The 19848-nt window shown below is 35.0% G+C and overlaps 1 protein-coding gene across 1 annotated transcript in view; it reads right to left on the bottom strand.

Moving 5' to 3' along the window:
* LOC113238306 (homeobox protein prophet of Pit-1) overlaps positions 1-19626 on the bottom strand; it is a 49831-nt gene extending 30205 nt beyond the window's left edge. Inside the window, exon 1 of the mRNA XM_026475143.1 lies at positions 19104-19626. Coding sequence (XP_026330928.1) covers positions 19104-19626 — 523 coding nt within the window. The remainder of the gene's footprint in view (positions 1-19103) is intronic.
* Between the last annotated feature and the right edge of the window lie 222 nt (positions 19627-19848).

The following is a 19848-nucleotide window of genomic DNA, read 5'->3' as shown; positions in this document are numbered from 1 at the left end:
TAATAATATAGACTGGTCAAGTGAAGTCAAATGGTTGCCAAATGTACAATCAAAAGCACATCAATATGTACACTTTTATTCGAATATCGCCTCCAGTGCAATGGAACAAGATCCGTCAATGTGTAGCTTGATATGCTGTCTGTCTGTCTTTAAGTTATTGATTCTAGACGCGTTTTGTGACTGTGAATCGTAGAATAATATTGTATTGTATGTAACCTTTTTGTAGGAATTTCGGAGTTAAAGCTTGACCATGAAGTTGAACGAAATACTATGTGTATGCAATGTGTATATGTACATTGTACCGTATTTAATTTGTCAGTGCAGTACCCAGACAGGCAATGGGATGATTGTTTCCTTCATTTCCATGTTTTTACAGTTTTCAGCAATATATTTGAATTTTGTTAATATCATTTCGAACAAGACATTGAAAGGGGTGCAAATCTATATGACATGCGTTCAAGTCATGATGGTTTTCAGCGGCTTGGTAAGAGGTTAAGAGTCGATACTACCTCAGCTAAAATAAAAAGAAATTCCGTACTAATACTGTTTATTTTGCAGTATCTATTTAACAAAGCGGTTTTTTTGTAAAATTTCGAGGTAAGTTTGTATTTTTTTTTTTGTATTGTAAACATTTTTAAGAATCGTGTTATATCGTTCATTTTAGTATATATTTTTTCCAAAGCTTTTTTTTGAGCACTTTCACTTTTATGCGGAATCAACCATAGCCATTTGTGAAGACTCTTAAGTTAGATGTCATTACAAGTTAATTAAAATACATGTAACAGTTAAAGTTAACGAACATACACAAATTTTGTAGATTAGGAGATTTTATTTGAACTTCTATTAGACTAGAGAAGATTTGTTGGAGTGGAGGATTCACCTACAAATGGAGTGGAATTTGAATTTATCTAGAAGCTAGCAACAAACATATTTAACTGCCTCCGTGGCCGAACGGTTACCATGCCGGACTGCCATGCAGAGGTCCTGGGTTCGATTCCCAGGCCGGGAGAAATATGTGTATGGCCTACATTTATTTCTCTCGTGAGTTTGGGTGTAATTTGTGGTTGTCTATGTGTGTGTCCATGGCACCCGCGACACAGGGTTTCCCTAGTGCGGGGCTATGTTGAGTGTGTGCGTTATTATTATTATTATTATTATTATTAAACATAATTTACCGCAAAATACGCACGCAAAATACATCACTAAACGCTAAGCTTCGATCGCAATTTTTTTTTATGATTACAAGTGACAGGACGAACAAGTCATGCGCGTGGTGGTAAGCGACACGCCTGTCTATAATGGTCGCAGTACCGCTCAGAGCTTTAAATATCTGAAGGGCACTGCCACTGCGCCCGTCAGTCTGCGACATAAGTTGAAAGGTTTCATGTGCCTGTAATTTCTAGCACCCTTGACCTTCAAATTCGAAACGCTGTAATACTCACATTACTGCTTGGCGGCAGAAATAGGTAAGATGGCAAATACAGACTAAATACTACATGGTACATACTAAAATACGTTAAAGGAAAAACTATGTAGTTAGTCCTAAATTTTTTTTTATAATGTTAAGTGACGGGACGAACAAGTCATGCGCCTGATGGTAAGCTACACGCCTGTCCATAACAGTATCAGTGCCACTCAGAGCTTTAAATCACAAGGATCTGAGGGGCACTGCCACTGCGCCCGTTTCTCTGAGACATAAGTTGACAAGTCCCATGTGCCTCTAATGTCATCAGCACCCTTATCCTTCAAAACCGGAACACAGGACAAGAGTTATATGAAATGGCCGAAATTGGATCCCAGTGACGTGGTGTCCAAAATGTTGGCAGCGATCTCCATTTGTAGGGCTATGCTAATGCGATGAGCGAGGCATTAGTATACCAGTCTGCCCTTGAATCTTCTAGCTGGTCAATTAATTTTCAAAACATTATATTACTATAATATAAACAAACATTATACCTCTAGAAAGAAAGGGTACTGTAACTTTACGGACCTAATAGCCGAGATACTGATTCTTTTGGCTTTTTAATATTTACATCAGCTCAGCTGCGGAGCAAAAACTCTTACTGGTGTTTTGGAATGATGAAGATGGGGCCAATGTATTGGCACACTACTTTAATGTAGACAGTGATTAGTTTCTTTCAAAAGATTCTGCATAGTACTGTAAATTATGTAACAAATAAAATAAGATTTTGGTAGGGCTGGCATGCACTGAAACCAAATAAAGAACGTTAATAAACTTTATGGGTAAAAAAAAAAATTATCAGAGGAGCCCAAGTATATAATAAGGCCATGGAATAAGGGACATACCATCTTGCTATCTGTTCGTGATGTGCCACTAAACCCGAGCACAAGTGTCAACCTTATTGTGCATAAAATATAACTGTCGCTGAACTGGCAGAAGAGGCCTTCGGCCACGGCCTTCTTTGCGGGCAAATTGTTTCCGTACAAAAAATCTGAATCCTTTTTTTATGCCATTTTTGTGTACCTGGCACCTTAATCTAACGCAACGGACAATTTTAGGTTTTTGGCGTTAAGTATGTTTAATTTTTAACAAAACTGTAGTTCACGCGAAAAACATGGAAACTATATAGAATTCTACGATAAAGTTGGTCTCATTTGTTTTGGTATATCGTAAATTAGGTTCATACCTGTTGTTTTATCTTTAATAGTGTCTTATTTATGAAATGTAAATGGTTTTTATTAGAGAAATTAATACAAAAAAAATAATTTTATGCGCTCATTTCTAGAAACCTATAAAGAATATTTAAAAAATTAAATAAATTAACACCTTAATGTCCATCATATCGACACAAGTAACAAAAACATTGAAACACGTTAAAATAACTTTAACACCGTTTGCTATGACTTCACAATACGTACTTTACATCGGTAATAGTCAGCCTTCACCGGATCTACTGTTTTCAATTTGGGCTTTGTGAGAAGTGGTGCCTTTCAAATGAAAGAACATTTGGAGTAACATATTACTCGTAAACTAGATCAGGGCCAAAAATGTGTAGGAATTTTTCTTGACCTTCAAAAGGCATTTGATACAGTCTACATTCCTGCTCTTCTTTCTAAACTATATAACGTTGGAGTCAGAGGAGTCGCCCATGACATATTTAGAGACTATCTCACTGACCGTTGTCAAAGTATAATGATAAATGGACTCAAGAGCGATGAAGCTCGTATAGAATACGGTGTCCCGCAGGGTTCTATAATTGGACCAACACTTTTCTTGGTCTACATCAACCAGTTATGTGATATAAGTCTTCCTAATTGTAAAATTTTTACCTATGGCGACGACACTGCTGTAATTATCCATGGCTCAAATTGGACAGACATAAAGTCAATAGCAGAGAATAACCTGATCATTATCAATCAATGGCTGACACAAAATCTACTGACTTTAAACCTGTCCAAAACAAATTTTATCCCCTTCTCTATACGAAATAACACTCAACCTCTGCCAAATTATAACTTGTATGTTCACTCAAACTGCAACCGTAACAATTACTGTAACTGCACCCCTATATCCCAAACCCCTAATGTAAAATATCTTGGTGTCCACATTGATAAAAATTTAAATTGGTCTCTTCAAATCGACAAGCTTTCCACGAGAGTTAGGCGCCTTATACACATATTTAAAACACTTAGACAGTCCGCTGATACAAGTACATTAAATATGGTATACTCTGCTCTTTGCGAATCAATTCTTACCTATTGTGTGCCGGCCTGGGGCTGTGCTGCAAAAACTACCTTTATCAAAGTTGAGAGAGCACAGAGAGCTGTTCTCAAAGTGATGTATTCCAAACATCTCAGATTTCCTACAAATGAATTATATTCGCTATCTAGAGTTCTGACAGTCAGGCAGCTCTTTGTGCTCCGCACAATCCTACGTAAGCACCTCCTGGTACCCTTGCCGGACCCTTCGAAAAGGAAAACTCGCAAGGTCTGCCCTGTTCCTCGGCATAAAACTAAGTTTTCAACTCGACAATATCATATATCTAGTTCACCTGTTCAACTTCAACTGTGTAAATAATCTTTTGAACATCCACAGTTAAAAAACAAATTTAAGGTTAAAAAAAGATTGGTAAATTAGCTTTTAAATCAGAACTACGACGACACAGAAAATCTTCTCGCAACCGGCTCCTAACACACACTCATTCTCTCACGCACACATACACACAAACACACACTCACCCACACACACCACACACACATACACACACCTACCTACATACATACACTACACCCACTAACTTACAAACTTTTCTTTGCTATTTTTGCTACATTATTTCTGTAATAATAGTAAATCAGTTCCTTTTATACTAGTATACACGTAGTATTGTTTATGTTCTAAATGTTTTACTCGAATAGTTATGGTCGAACACTGATTTCCAAGATACAGGCTTTGGATAATCAGAGTTCAATAGATTAATTTGTACGAGTAATTCTGTTAAAATTTTATATGTATCTACAGATTACGTGTTACATCCTGTACAAATCTTTTATGAAATAAAGAGTTATTATTATTATTATTACTGTATGTGATATATGATAAAATGAAAGTTAATTTTGATAACATCTGTACCCTTCAAAAAAAAAATAAGAACGTAGGATCAAGTTATCGGTAGGTGCAAGTTATCGGTAATGTATGTAATCCGTTATTTTATAGAACACCTAGGTATTCTATGCTATATTTAACAGTCAGGCAATGTATAAAATTTGTTAAATGTAGGTTTGTGCACAAAGCAAAGTGATAGGAAGTGAATGTGTGTTAAGATGAATATTATATGCCTGGTCAAGTGTCACAACAGTACATCTTGTAAGATGTATAGTCTTAATTAGAAGAATTGGTAATTAAATTACAAATTATATTTGTTTAAGAAAATCCCTATCTTTTTTTCAACACAATATTATATTACAGTACTAACAAAAACACATTTTATACATCTTGTGAATTATTAAATATAATTAAATAAATTTATATTTATTTATATTACATATTTAATACTTTTACATCTAATTGGAGTAGAATGTATTTTGTCCACCTTTTTATAATTAACGCAATTGCATTTCCGGTAACTTTTGGGATATTGACATCTAAAGTTTTTCTTGCTAGTAAAAATGTCGATTACGCTGTTTTTGCTTAATAATAAAACTGGAACTAAATAAGATATAAAAAAAAACCGATTAGAGAGGGTTTTAGGTATACCTTCATTCATTATCCCAGATGTGTTAATAACTCAAGTTAGCCAAAAATGTTGTTTACTATATTTATGATAAGGAGTGTACGATAGTGATAGAATACCCGTTATCGCATAAATATTTTCTGTTTGAGAAGATCCGTGTCTGACTTTCATGGAATGAATTTGAGCGAGCAGTGTACGCACGTGTGACTCGGAATGTAACGGGTCCAATTACGATTGGTGCGCGCTACGGGTTTGGTGGGTGGTTTTGTAAATTGTGTTATACCTTCATAAATGTGTTAAAAATTACTATCATATTGTACTTTGGTGGATAATTTTTTGTTAAGAGTACTTTCAATAATCAGTCAAATCTGTTTAGGCTTAAAAGTGTAAAGTTAAATTATGTTTAACGCAATTGCACGTACTCTAAATGAATTTATGTAAAATGTCAATAGGTCAATAGTGTAAAAGTGTTAGAAAAAACGTTTACATGCAAGTAGTTTGAATGAATAATGAACTTAATTACTCGTTAATTACAATTCATGTTATAAGTAAATTAATAAAGACTTAAGTGATTAGAAAAATAATTACCGGTTTAGTTCGAATATCGTTATTCTTGATACTATGTTATTATTTTTGTAAGAATACTGGTCAAACAATATCGTGGCTTGTGAACTGCAGTATATAGATAATTATTATAAACAAATTATACGCTTCAAATATATAACAATATCATGATTCGGAGCAGTTTTTGGATTGTCATCATTTACGTGATTTTTAGTAAGTACCTTTACTTCCTAATGTTTTATTACAGAATACATAATAACACTTTTAGTTATATTATTTTCCTTCATTATTAAAATAATTTGACACAATATGTCCACACTAGTTCACCAGTGGAAATTGATAATAATGTTACTTTCATATTTTCTTGGACAAAAATTTAAGGAAATTAGGCTGTAACGAGTTCTTAGGTATTCGCGATTGTTACACATAGGAAATTAAACTATTTTTCGGGATTTAAATCTCGTATATTTATTTTCTCAAACAAACCAACGATTCGGGCCCTTTACAGGTCAGTCAACCGTGACTATGGACCTGTTAAGGGTCCAAAACGTTGGTTTGTTCGAGAAAACAAACATACGCGATTTAAATCCGGAACAATAGTTTTGTTTCTTAAATTAGGCTGTAGTGTTGGCAATAGTCGATTTCTATATTTATTTTTCTAATTAGTCAGCCGTGACCGTAGGACCTGCAGAGGGCCCGATACGGTGGTTTTTTAAAAAACAAATATCGCGATTTAGATCCGAAAAAAATCCTATGTTATAATCGCGAAAACCTAATCACTCGAATATATTCTTAATTAGTTACTTGTAAATTTAATTTTATTTATTTCATATACGTGTTTTGTTGCAACCTTATTCATTATGACCTAAAGATATATTTTAAACGACACAAACTGATATGATAGGTACATTTTTGTTTGTATGTCAACGTTATAAGCGCTTTATATATCTCACTAATGAGCACGGGTGTACTTTAAGGAAAGCGTTTAAGGCCAGTGTTGCCAGGTTCTACAGATGTTCTGATGACAATTAACGAAAATCTGCTGTTTTTAGAAATTGGTTCTGTTATAAACATGCTTGCCAAAATCTGTTTAAGGCTTGATAATAACAGAACAAATTTCTAAGAACAGTAGATTTTTTTTTAATTGTGTCGTTCATTGTAAAAGTGAATTAAGTCCTTGTAATTAAAATTAGAAATAATGAGCTTTTAGCAAATTAATGTGTAATAATATAATTTTCGTTCTCTGAGTAAACTAGTAATGCCATCTATGTGATGTTAGTGCAATTATTGGAGTTGCTTCACTTTATGAAAGATATGACTAAATGTGATACTTCTAAACAAAAAAAAAACATGTCTTTTAAAATATGGACTTACACCGCTTTTATAATGATCGACACAATTATCACTAGACGTCGGTCTAAAATTATAGACTCCACATTTCAATGGCGAATAGCAAAGGAGTGGAATTCCCTGCCTGCAGACTTGTTTCCCGAACGTTATACGTAGGTCCTTTTCAAGGCGCGAGTGAATAGGCACTATTTAAGTGTGCATAATACATCGTCGCTTTCTGTCAGGTGAAATGGAGGTCAAATGCGTAGTTATTTACTTATAAAAAAAACCACAATAGTCCAATGTGGGTTGGGGTAACCTAATGATCGATATATCGAGTATATATATATATATATATATATATATATATCGAGTCACCATCTTAAATCTAAGGACTCGTTGAGAATAATTGCACCCCACACATGATAGCTCTGTTGTAACTGGTGACAGAACAAACTGTCCTATTTGCTCCATCAGATCAAAGTTACCACTTTATTGTAATGTCATCGGATTTACATAGTGCATCAAAATTCAAATCAGCCGATCGACTTGAATTTTTTTTATAATATCAAATGACGGGGACGAACAAATCGTGCGCCTGATGGTAAGCCACACACCTGTCCATAACAGTTGCAGTGCCACTCAGAGCTTTAAATCGCAAAGATCTGAGGGGAACTGCCAATGCGCCCGTCACCATGAGGCACGAGTTGACAAGTCCCATGTGCCTGTAATTTCAAGAGCACCCTTACCCTTTAAAACCGGGACACAGTAATGCTGACATACTATTACTAACCTGGACAAATTCTTACAAGGAGCTCTACTAAATTACTAAATTTGGCAGTAAAAAGAATACATTAAAAGTGGAATTAAAATAAATATTAATCACTATGACTGAGATTCGTATCCTTGTCAGTACAAGGACAAGAGCTGACGATTTTAAACAGATGAACCGATGTTCATTAAACATGGCTACGAGCCATCCCGATTAAATTGGCCTTCAATTAAAAAAAACCATATTAAAATCAGTTTAGTTTGGGAGCTACGTCACAGACAGACCTGTAGACAGATAGAGATACACTGATACGCAAACAAACGCTTCGAACTTATAACTCCCTTCTTTTTGCATATAGGGGGTTAAAAGAGAAGTTGAATTGTCAACTATGTTATTAAAAAAATAAGTGAGGATATTATAACGTTCATCTCACCTAATGGAAAGTGACTATGAGGTCGACGATGGAGGATGCGTATTAAAATAATGCTATTCATTTCTTCGTTTTTATATTTCCATTCTGTTACATTATGAAACTGACTGAAAAGAAGAAGTCCCTTCATTTTTTTTTGTAACGCACACACTCATAGCCCAGCACCATGGAAAACTTGTATCGGTGGTGCCATGGACACACAGAGACAACCACAAATTACACCCAAACTCACGAGAGAAATAAATGTAGGCCATACAAATAATTCTCACGCCCTGAGTACCGAACCTGAGACCTCTGCGTGGTAAACCAGCATAGTAACCTTTCGGTCACGGAGACAGTTTAAATTTAAATCATAAAAAAATAAAACAGATGAAAAAATTATGAAATTTTTCATATTGTCAGTGTCAGAATACTACAATTAGAGACTTCAAATGCAATGTTAAGGAAGAAGAATCTTCATTAATTACTACTATAATAATTATTATCAAACGAATGATAAGAAAACGAGACAAATGTCAAAATTAATTAGGTATTACAAAATTTATACATTAACTTAAAATGTACCTATAGTAAATTTTGTAGGAATCGGTACTAAATTTCAATTATTTTAATAGCACTGATAAAACTCATATTGGACAGTGCCCAAATATTTTTTGGAGAAAAAATTAATTGTATTAAGTAATAAATATAAACAGATAACAATTATAAATACAAAAAGATGACTCAATGAGTGTGAATAACTGACAATGAATATATTTATAATACTTTAATTCCATTTTTCAGGTAACACACTTACTATCGTAGGAGCAGGGCTGCTTGATCTCCTCGGTACAGAAAATCAAGTCCCACAACGGGGAAGAGGATTGCAATCAAACCTTAATCTTCTCCAATTACTAAACGGAAATAACAAACCACATGACCCCAATCTTAATAACAACAACAACGTAAGACCATATCAACCCAATTCTCAATATGGAGAAGAAATTGAAAGTCTTACAAATAGATTGGAGAAAATAAATAAGGCGTTAGAAGAAAGAAATAAACAAAAAAATAATAATGACAACACTCACAATGATATTAACAATAATATCATCCATACACCTGTACTTAAACCTGCAGACAATACTGATAATGCTAGCACTGACAATAATGATAATGAGAATGTAGTAATTGGTAAAAAAAACTGGAAGAAATTGACGAAAGGCAAATTCTACTTTCAAGCTCAGCCTGTGGTGCCTGAAGACGAACGTGACGCTTTGCTTGAAACTGTATATTACGAGAATTAATATTTTGGTTTGACTAATGCATTTTGTTTTTACATAGCTAGAAGCTTTATTAAATTAACTTTTATTATTTATACTCATTAGAATAAGTACTGTAAAGTGATGGGTGTTTTGAGTAGGCATTCTAGTTTCCAAATAGATCTCAGAATATTGTAATTCATCACATATTTTACATTACAGAACTTATTACAAAAGTTTGGACAAAGACTTATTTTTACCTAAAGGACCATGAACGTATTGCAACAAATTCTGTGCATTGAGTTTTTCAGTCTCTTTCTTGACATTATTAAGTTCAAAACGCAGCCAGAGGAAATAACAAAAATCGTACAAGAAGAGTTTATAAAGCAATTATTACACATTTATTTATTTTGAAAATAGTGTTTAAAAGGTTACTTAAGCATCCTTTAGTCGCCATTGTTGGTGTAAATACGATTTTGACAATTCATTAAGTTCTGCCCTCTTTAATTTATAACTTAAATTGTAATTAGTAACATTTTTCTATGATAAGTAATTCGCTCATTATTTTCCGAATCATTATCAATAGAGATAATTATTGCTATAGTTTTAATTGACCACCGGTGTGACTTTTTCCTCGTCTGTTAGTCTAAAATTTGAGTATAAATATTGAATATATGTTATGATTTTTTTAAATTATAGATGTTCTTGGGTATTATATACATAGGTTAGAACCATGTTAGGACAGTAAATTGGTGTTATTTTTCAAAGTACTATGGATAGTTTTTCAAATTATAATTTATTTGTATACATGATTATTTTTCAACTATTTATACCGTAATAATTATCTCTTGTAATACTGCAGCATAAATGATTTTCTATCAGACAAAGGTTCCGCCTACAGCAGGCTGTATTTTGGCACGGTGCGCGATAAAGGCTTGTCATGTGGCACGTCCCGGCCGCCATTGTTGTTAGAGTGCGACGTGACTGTGTGTACGCCTTTATTTTTAGCTTTGCTAACGCTGAAACTATGTATTTTGTTTAGCGCACTAACGTCCGTTATACGAGCCTTTACTTATTTCTGAGTATAACTTATTTACAAGAACATTACGAGAGTTCTTGATTTGTCTAGAAAATGCCGTGTTTCGGATTGAAGGATAGGGAAGGCTAGCAAAGCAAAATCATCGCGAATGTCTATAGGTGGTTTTCCACTTTCCGTTAAATGGCCTGGCTACTACGAGTAAAAATAAAATATTCATTAGATTTCAGCAGGTTCCTAAGTAAGAACATAAATTTTTATTTGATATTGGTTTTGACTGATGTCATTTTAACACTCGTTATCTAATGTAGTGGAGGTTACTTATTGAAACAGCATAAAGTTTAAAATCATAATAATACGTTATACATAAAACTGCAGCTAAGAATCTCGCTTTACTTAAAATCAACAACATCCATACATCTCCCATAACTTCAAACATACAAGTATATTCAACTTGGCAACCCAACCCGCTTGAAAATTCAGGCTTCGCTCGCGGGAGCGGGAGACATGGTGGGGTGGGAGGGGAAACGGTCGTTAGTGACATTTCGTATTCATGACGTCAGCCTCGGGCCGATTGTTTGCAATATTAGTCTAATTGAAATTGTAATTACTCACACATACTGGATAGTACGCGAGTGACGTGCACGAAATGTGCTAATAAATACTTTGTTTGGATAAATAATTTAAATATTCGTATGGCCGCTGTAGCATTGGCAGTAGATAAATTTTGATGAGACTGTAGATACTAGATGTACGATAGCGCAAAGTTACTAAGGAGGCGGCAAAGATGAGAGTAAACCTATTTACGTTGTTAAACAATTTTCTACTGGCCGTGTGGTTCCCGGTTATAAAAAATAAATCAACACATAAACAAAAGAAAGTTAGAGAAATGAGAAAAATAATTACAGACTATAGAAATAATTACAAAAAAAGATTAATACAAAATAAAAATAAAAACTGTTAAATATGTGTGTGAAGGACATGCGCTCAGAGAAATGTTGAAATCAGTTTGCCCTGATTTCAAGCCCGACCACGCCATGACAGCTACGTGGTCGATCACACACACAAAACGCAAACAAACACCAAGACAACATAATGTTTAACGAAAATAATAAAAGTGATATTATTTATAATTATAATAATAATATTTATAATTATTATAATATACATTTATATGTACCAATAATAACGTACCAGATAACCACACCAATTCTCTGGTCCCCATTTAGGGAATTCCCTGTACTATGAGTATGAGAGCAACGGAATTCACTCTGGGGTACTTCCCAGAACACCCAGACCAAAACCAATTTAGAAAAGTTCATTTTCCAATTTGGTCCTACCGGAAATCGAATCCAGAACCTCCTCTTCCAGCGCTCACAGTATAAACCGTTGGGCCACCGAGGTCGTCGCATAAAAACACCTCATCTTTTTAGTACCAGGAGAGCTCTTTGGGAAAGAGTTCGCTCAGGGAAGTACCACCTTACCTATTCCTGCCGCCAAGCATTAATGTGAGTATTACTGCGTTTTGGTTTTGAAGGGTAATGGTGTATTTTAACCGGCGGGGCGAGACGATTTTTAAAATTTGTATGGCAAAAAATCAATTTTCTCCTAGCGCATCTTTAGTGGAAATGGTCGGGATTGACCAGAGTGGGCGAGACGAGATTTTAAAATGAATTGTTCTGTCCGTGTGAAAGGTGCGGTCGTAGTAGAGTTTGTGTGTTGTGTTTTCTAGGATAGTTTGTGGTGTGTATTTGTAGTAATGAGGTGTTTTTGAGTCTTGTATGAGTGTGTATTTGAGTGCCAGTTTCTGGTGAATGAGGTTTGCTACTGGGCTGTGTCTATGAGTGTAGTTTGTTTGTGTTTGTTGTAGATGCTCGATACTTAAATCATCATGTCCAGGTGACTTACCCCTCGTCATCCCCTTGATGATGGACGCTACATCTTCACTGGTGATATTTAGGGCAGACGAGTCACAACGATCGTAAGCGTCAAGCACCTTTTCCCTATCAGGTTGCTCAGGGGGCTCAATCTTCAAGTGCTCCATGAAAAGATTGGTGATATCCTTACTATCAGCCACGTCGCCGACACTCACTGGAAGACTCGTCCTCGGATTCAATTTACTCGACTCATTCCAAAACTTATGAAAGTTCTTTACTTCACTAGTTTGTTATAATTATTAATACAAAGATGGAAACACTAAGAAAAAAAATCCTTAGATCCGGCTGGTTCGAACCAACGTGCCAGACGTTATGCCAACTAAGCCACGGAACGAACTAGCGGCCCTTACGAATTTTTCTACATATGTGCTTGTTGCAAATGTTTGTTTTTGGATTGTAACGACTTTTTTGCAATATTAATTATTAATACAACGACAATATTGACAACAATATTGTTATTAATTAATTATTAAACTTATAACTGTTGTGTATTTTTCATATCATAATTTTCATTTTTGTGCGACGATTTCATTTTATACTTTGACATGTAACGTTATATTTGAGAAATAAATAATGTAATTTAATCATTGACTTACAATTATATGGACGTCGGGTCCGCGCTAAAAAGTGTCCGCACTTGTAAGGCGCTAAAATCGTATACAGAGCGCCAAACTCCGCTTTAGTCTTCATTTGTTCGACTGACAGCGCGATACTGCGATGACATTACAATTTAAATTTCGAATAGGTTAACTTGGGACTTTTTTTCGTGGTTTTTGTATTAGACCCGTCGTCCATTTATTTGTAAGTCAATGAATTTAATCATAAAACATCTGCTATGTACATATATTATTGTCTATGTATATAGACAAACACACGAAAACGAATTAAAATTAAATATACGAATGGTGGAGCGCGGTGCACGACAAGGTAGTCGTTTAGAGTGTTATTATTTATTTAGTTTAGTATTAGTTTAGTTTAGAGTGTTATTGTTAGTAATTTAGAGAGTTATTTATATTCCATAATAAAGATTTGCCAGATCATATTAAAGAAAATGTAGTCTTCTTCGCTGACGATTTCTCTATGGTAGTTAGATGTTCTAATGTTAATGTATACAAATCAAGCTTACAACATGTACTAAGTGATATAGTTATATGACTATAATTAAATAACCTCGTAGTGAATTTAAATAAGGTATAATTTATGCAATTCTATTTGCCACCATCTGCGACCAAAGAACTTAACCCGTTCTTGGAGAGTACTTAAATAGTATCACACACAAAAAGTCACTACTTTTCTTTGTGCCGTCGTGCTTAAGTGTTGTATTTTACTTTTGATTGTATTTTATATTACATTTTATTGTATTGTATTGATTCAATATTAAATGTTCAATGCACGAGTACATCATTGAATTTTATCAATACGTTGTTGATAGTTCTCCATGGAGAAGCAGTAGGCGGCAATTACACAGAAAACACTTGGAAAGCGTACTTTGAAGTCCGTCTTTGGTTTTTGAGGTCCATATAACGAAACGGGATACCTTATAAACGCCGTTACTGTTACCGTATAACCTGTGAATTACGATTCGAAGTATTATTCAGCTTAGTCAGATATATGTCAGTCAGGTATAGGTATGTTTTATTTTTTATTATGAACAGCCTCTGTGGCCGACCGGTTACCATGCTGGTTTGCCACGCAGAGGTCCCGAGTTCGATACCAGAGCCGAGAGAAATATTTGTATGGCCTACATTTACTTCTCTCGTGAGTTGTGGTGTAATTTATGGTTGTCTATGTGTGTGCCCATGTCGCCCGCGGCACAGGGTTTTCCTAGTGCGGGGCTATGAGTGTGTGCGTGATTGTATAAAAATATAATAAAAGTAAAAAAAAAACACAAAATAGTGGCAACAAGAAATTGTAAAGCTAAATAGCTCCACAATAACATAAATTAACAAAATTTACAATAGCGGCTATGAGTTGGTAGGGTTCCAGCCCGAAAACAGTTTGCAAGCGGAGATTGTAGCTAGACCCGCTCCTTATTTTGTTGACCCTTTGGTTTATAATAATAATACATTGACAAGAACAAGCGATCTGTAGGAGGCCGCCACTGACCGCCTTTGCCTACACGCAATAGGAACCCTTACGGTATAAAGGCGTGAATTTTATTGATAAATGTGGCCTCTAATTAGCAATTTGGGATAATACTCTGGGGAAAAACTGCTATATTTTCTTTACAAACCAAAATAAATGTGTCACGGCCATGTTTGCTGTGGGTCAGTGAGAGAATTGCGTACCTTGCTTTAGAAAACTTAAAATCGTAGCACTACCATCGTCCATAAACCTAGGTAGTTTTAATTTAGGCGCCCATTGCTGTGCCGCGCCACTGGCCTGACGATGTCAGCAGAACTCTAAGTACTTCTTCCTTTCACTTTAGACTAAAAATGTCGCAAATCCAGCGCTCTTTTTTAATTTATTTGTTTTTTACAAATTTTAAATAATATTATTATTATACATGTAGGTAGTATTATTTTTATTTATTATTAGCATAATATACCAAGATAAGTGCAGTAACTTCAAACAAACGAGGCAACGCGGCTTGTATATAGGCACGCCCGCCGCTTGCCGTGTACGAATGCACACATTCACATACTTTCGCGGTGCACTTGCGTTGCGTAACGCGGGTCGTCACAAGCGCCATTATTTATAGAACTGAAGCGGTCGCTCAGTGTTTAAAAAATGGATTCAAGTAATAGATGTGTTTATTGTTGTGTTTGTGGTAGTTTGAATGTGCCTCAAATTCAGAACTGTTCAGTATTTAATTTCTATTTCATAATCGTTCTCCATAATAAACATACCAATTCGCGACCTTGATATAAAAAATATCAATATCTAAGTACGTACTGTAATTTAACAAAGGTTATTTCAACAGTTGTTAAATGCAATGCTTTGTTGAACTAAGTTCCTCTCGTGCACGAGAGCCACATTTTAGTTATTTCAAATTATGTTTACAACCTGTAGGTATGTACAACTAAAATGTAAATGTAACAACCTTACGCGCTGAGCGTTGTGTACGGATTTACGGAAAAAAATGGCGGGTTTTTATTGCTACAGTTTTCACATTAACTAAGTTTTAGTTTGCACAAGCCTAGTAGCCACCATTAAGGAAATAACAATAATAATTTTTACTTCGTTACGTTTTGTGTTTGTTAGTTATTTAATACCTTTTAAAGCTGATGGCTCTACTGCCAACGCTCCATAAATAAATAAAAATACTTATTTACGCGCCGAATAGGCGGGAATTGCCCATCTTGCTCTTATTATACTTACTATGTTATTAGTTTGTTTATTAATACAATTTAATACATTTGTTTATTCTACATTGACATTGAAGTTCTTAATTGACGTATAATGAAAATTATCAATAAATTTTTATGATTATGATTAGCATTGACCAATAGGGTTTTATCACAAACATAGACTTCATCAACCCTATTTAAAAAAGAAGTAATTCTTTGTGGTGTTGTAATAAAATCACAGAGACTTCTCGTTCTCGTATTTTATTCTTTTTAACAACTTCCTGAGCTACCTCCGTCTTTTAAGTATGGTAATAATCACATTTATAACCTTTGTTGGAACAGCGATTATGAACAAACGAAGAATTGTTCTGTAGCCTAGGTTTAGGGAAAGGAGAACGCTCGGTCTATTAGATTTATATTCATTTTCTCTTCTATCATTTTTGAGGTACAAGAGATGATAGAAGAGGAAATGGAAGTATCAAAATGGCCTATATAACTGTATAATTTTAATAATTATCGACGTGAGTTTAACAATGAAAGTGATTTATGATTTATTGGCGCGTCTTCTCGTTTCAAGAATTTTGATGGGATTGACGACGGATCGAAATAACTTAAGAAGGAGAGAAGGAAAAGGGAATCCGAACACGATTCAAAATTGTAATAAGTGTTCATGCGTGAGCAGCCACCCTTAGAGTTGTATGATTTTCTTTAAAGTAAATGGGACCATGATGGAGGTACCCTTTTTCCAACAAAAAAAGAATCATGAAAATCGGTTCACAAACGCCGGAGCTATCGCGTAACATACATACAATAAAAACATATAGTCAAATTGAGAAACTCCTCCTTTTTTTAAAGTCGGTTAAAAATAAGTGGCCAGGAACCAGAAAATATTTCAAAATATGTTCCAACTAATCACAATTCTTTTAAAACTATATTGTAATTTAATCGTTGACAACAATTAACAAGTGTAGAGACGCTGAAGTATTTTTATTGCGGATGATATCTAGGCACTTGCCGTTGATCTATTTATACGGACAATTTCACGAACTTATTCCACCATAGAAATTCTATTGCTGATTTTATTTTTGAAGTTGGTATTCATTATTCAGGCATATAACGCCGTAATATTGTTTGAGAAAATTATTTCATTTATTGGTTCAGGCGGCCTCATTAAATTTGTTTTTCCGCTTGAACTATAGTGTCAAAAGGACAGACGAGATGTAGAAGGAAATTTTTGACAATATGGCGTCACTGCGATTAGCGACAGAGACGCTTAGAATGATAAATTCCTAGATAGGAGTCCCTCGGAGTTAATTTCGTTACTCAAGTAGTACTAATACAGGGAACTTTAATTTGACATCTGGTAATTGGTATGTTTGTCTGCCGTATTGCTATTATTATTTCAATATTTGTTTTTGTATCTTACTACTAGAAATCGGAATGGGCAAACTGTGAACCTGAACTTTAGGGAAGTTTTGCACACGGAGTAGATAACTCCTTCTGAAATACCGGAAATTTTTGTATAGTATTTTGTTCTATATTTTACTACGAATTATTTTACTATTGTATTTACAAGAAAATTTTTTAATTAATAGTAACTATTTTCAATATTTATTTGTATTGAATATCATGTCGTTTTCACTATCATGATATTCGTACGTAGATTTTTTTTGTGACAATATACCAATAGTATGTTATTATTATTAGTTTAGTTTAGTTTATTTCTCTCAACATTATAAATTTCATACAAATACAATTACATGTAATTTTATAGTACTCTTCTAAAAGTGAGCATCAACTTTACAAAATAATGAAGTTTATAAAATAAAATTATATTATAGTGAATCATAAGTACACAATAGTGTACATGTACAAAATCAAACATAATTAAATTAAGCTAATAAATAATTGAATTAGACTAACAATGTCAAGTGCATACAGAAAATGTCAATATGGATTCTTAATAACAAATAAATGTATTAAGATGTATAAAGAATGTATTATAAAGAATGTATTACAGTATAATAATACGATGAATGTCAAATTTATTAATAAATATAATAATTTATTATTATTAATTTATTATTAGTGTAAAGTTTTTTTTATAAAACCAACTGATTGACGATGAACTGATGAACTCTGGACGAACATTTTAACAAAAAACTCTATTGCAAGTAGTGTATTGAACAACACTATTAATAATTCTATAATAATAACTGTTTTGTTCTGATTTTACATGCATTTAGATCCTTCGTTCTTTAGTTTTTTAACGGCGAAGGAAGGAAGGTGTTTATTTTACTTTTATGTTTTGTTGTGATTATAGTTAATTACCGAGTTGTTAGGTTTTCGCAATTACTATATATGGGAAATGAAACCATTTTTTCGGATCTAAGGTGCGCATGTATGTTCATTTCAAACAAGCGTACGTTTTGGACTATTTACAGGTAACGACTTTCAGTTAATTAATTTGTTGAAATTGTAATATAGTATTGCAATCGGTAAATATTCTAATTAAATTCTAGATAAACATCCTGGGCAACGGTCAGCGGACAGCGAGTCGGTAACACAGCCTCGCCGAACCTCCCATCACGACACAAACACAAAAAATATTCTTCTTTTTCTTCTTCAATTCTCTAATAGCTGAATTGAATTATGCTAATTTGTAATTATATATTATTTCAAGTGAAAAGGGTAGACGAACAGCTACAATTTTATTGCGTTTATACAAAAGATATCAACGTAATCGAAGTCGCTTTAAAAACAATCCAATTAATTTTGTGTGTACGTGTTTAGATATTATTTATTCCAAATATACAACACTATGTATATTAACATATAATAAAGTAGGTACAAGAGACTAGATACAGTAGGCTCTATTAATTTTTTCGAATAAATGAAATATGCGAATAGGTCTTTTTAAAGTAGCAATGGACGCAGATAAGGTACCACAACATTTGTTCTGTGAGAGAGTAACACAGGGAGTTACATATCAAATTTAAGTTGAATAGGTAGGTGTGTTAGGTAGTTTGAATTTTAAGTTATTTATTGGACACAACAGACATTCATCAGCGCTAGAGCGGAGACGTCGAAGATGTAGCGGAGCAAGCTGTTTTCAGGGACGAACAATGTACCATAATAATTATAACGTTTTATAGAAATCCCCTCAAAAGTTTATAAACATTTGTTTTTGTTTATTTATATCTATAATATAAAATAACGAAATATGTATAACAATAACGATAGAAGGATAGAAAGATGGAAAGATAATTTGTGTACGGAGATTTACTAATGCGGTTTTAGACTATCACTCACCTGTGTTATCCTGTAAAGATCGGGGCGGCGCGGGCGGCGTTGCTCCGTGCTCTGTGTACAAACCGCCGAACTCCTCTGCAGATGACGATGATGCATTGCTACACTTGCGGCCTTTATCTGGTGTATATTTGCTCTCACCCCCGGACGGTAGAAACTTGTTATCCGACTGGTGTTCGTCTAACAGTCCTGGTACTCCGAGCAGTCCTCCCACGAGATTCGGCCGCAGCTCCTCCATGATCTTAGAACCTTGGCCGCAGCCGCCTCCACCGGTGAAGTTGAGCTGGCGGCTGAAGAACGCCGGGAAAATGTTGAACTGTTGGGGGTCCGGCAAAGCAGACAGAGGCGGCGCGGGTGGCTCGGCGGCCCCCGCGCACGCCGCGCTCTTGAACTCCACCGTGCTGCTGGCGGTGCGTTGGCTGAGCGACGGGCGCAGCTCGTCAGCCGCGCTGCGAGCCTCGTGGTGCGGATAGTGCGCGCTCCCGTCTCCGTCGGCGCGACTCCGGCGTTCACTGACTAACCACATTATAGTGCCGCCGCGCGCGATGCCGTGCTCGCCGCACGCCGCCCCGCGCGCTAATTGTTCGCGACTGCGCGAGACACCACCACGTTGCCGCCCACGGGACAGAACGAAACGCACGCATCTCCTACCCCCATAATCGATGTAAAATCTTTATAAGGATGCTGCGTCTCGCTCGCTGACGAGGGGAGGGTGGCCGGGGGCGGTCCGTATGGCCAATGGGGTGCT

The sequence above is a fragment of the Hyposmocoma kahamanoa genome, unplaced genomic scaffold (assembly GCF_003589595.1).
Source record: "Hyposmocoma kahamanoa isolate Upper Pololo Valley unplaced genomic scaffold, ASM358959v1 95, whole genome shotgun sequence".
Lineage (NCBI taxonomy): Eukaryota > Metazoa > Arthropoda > Insecta > Lepidoptera > Cosmopterigidae > Hyposmocoma > Hyposmocoma kahamanoa.
Note: the sequence above shows the minus strand (reverse complement) of the source record. Positions and strands in the feature narration are given on the sequence as shown.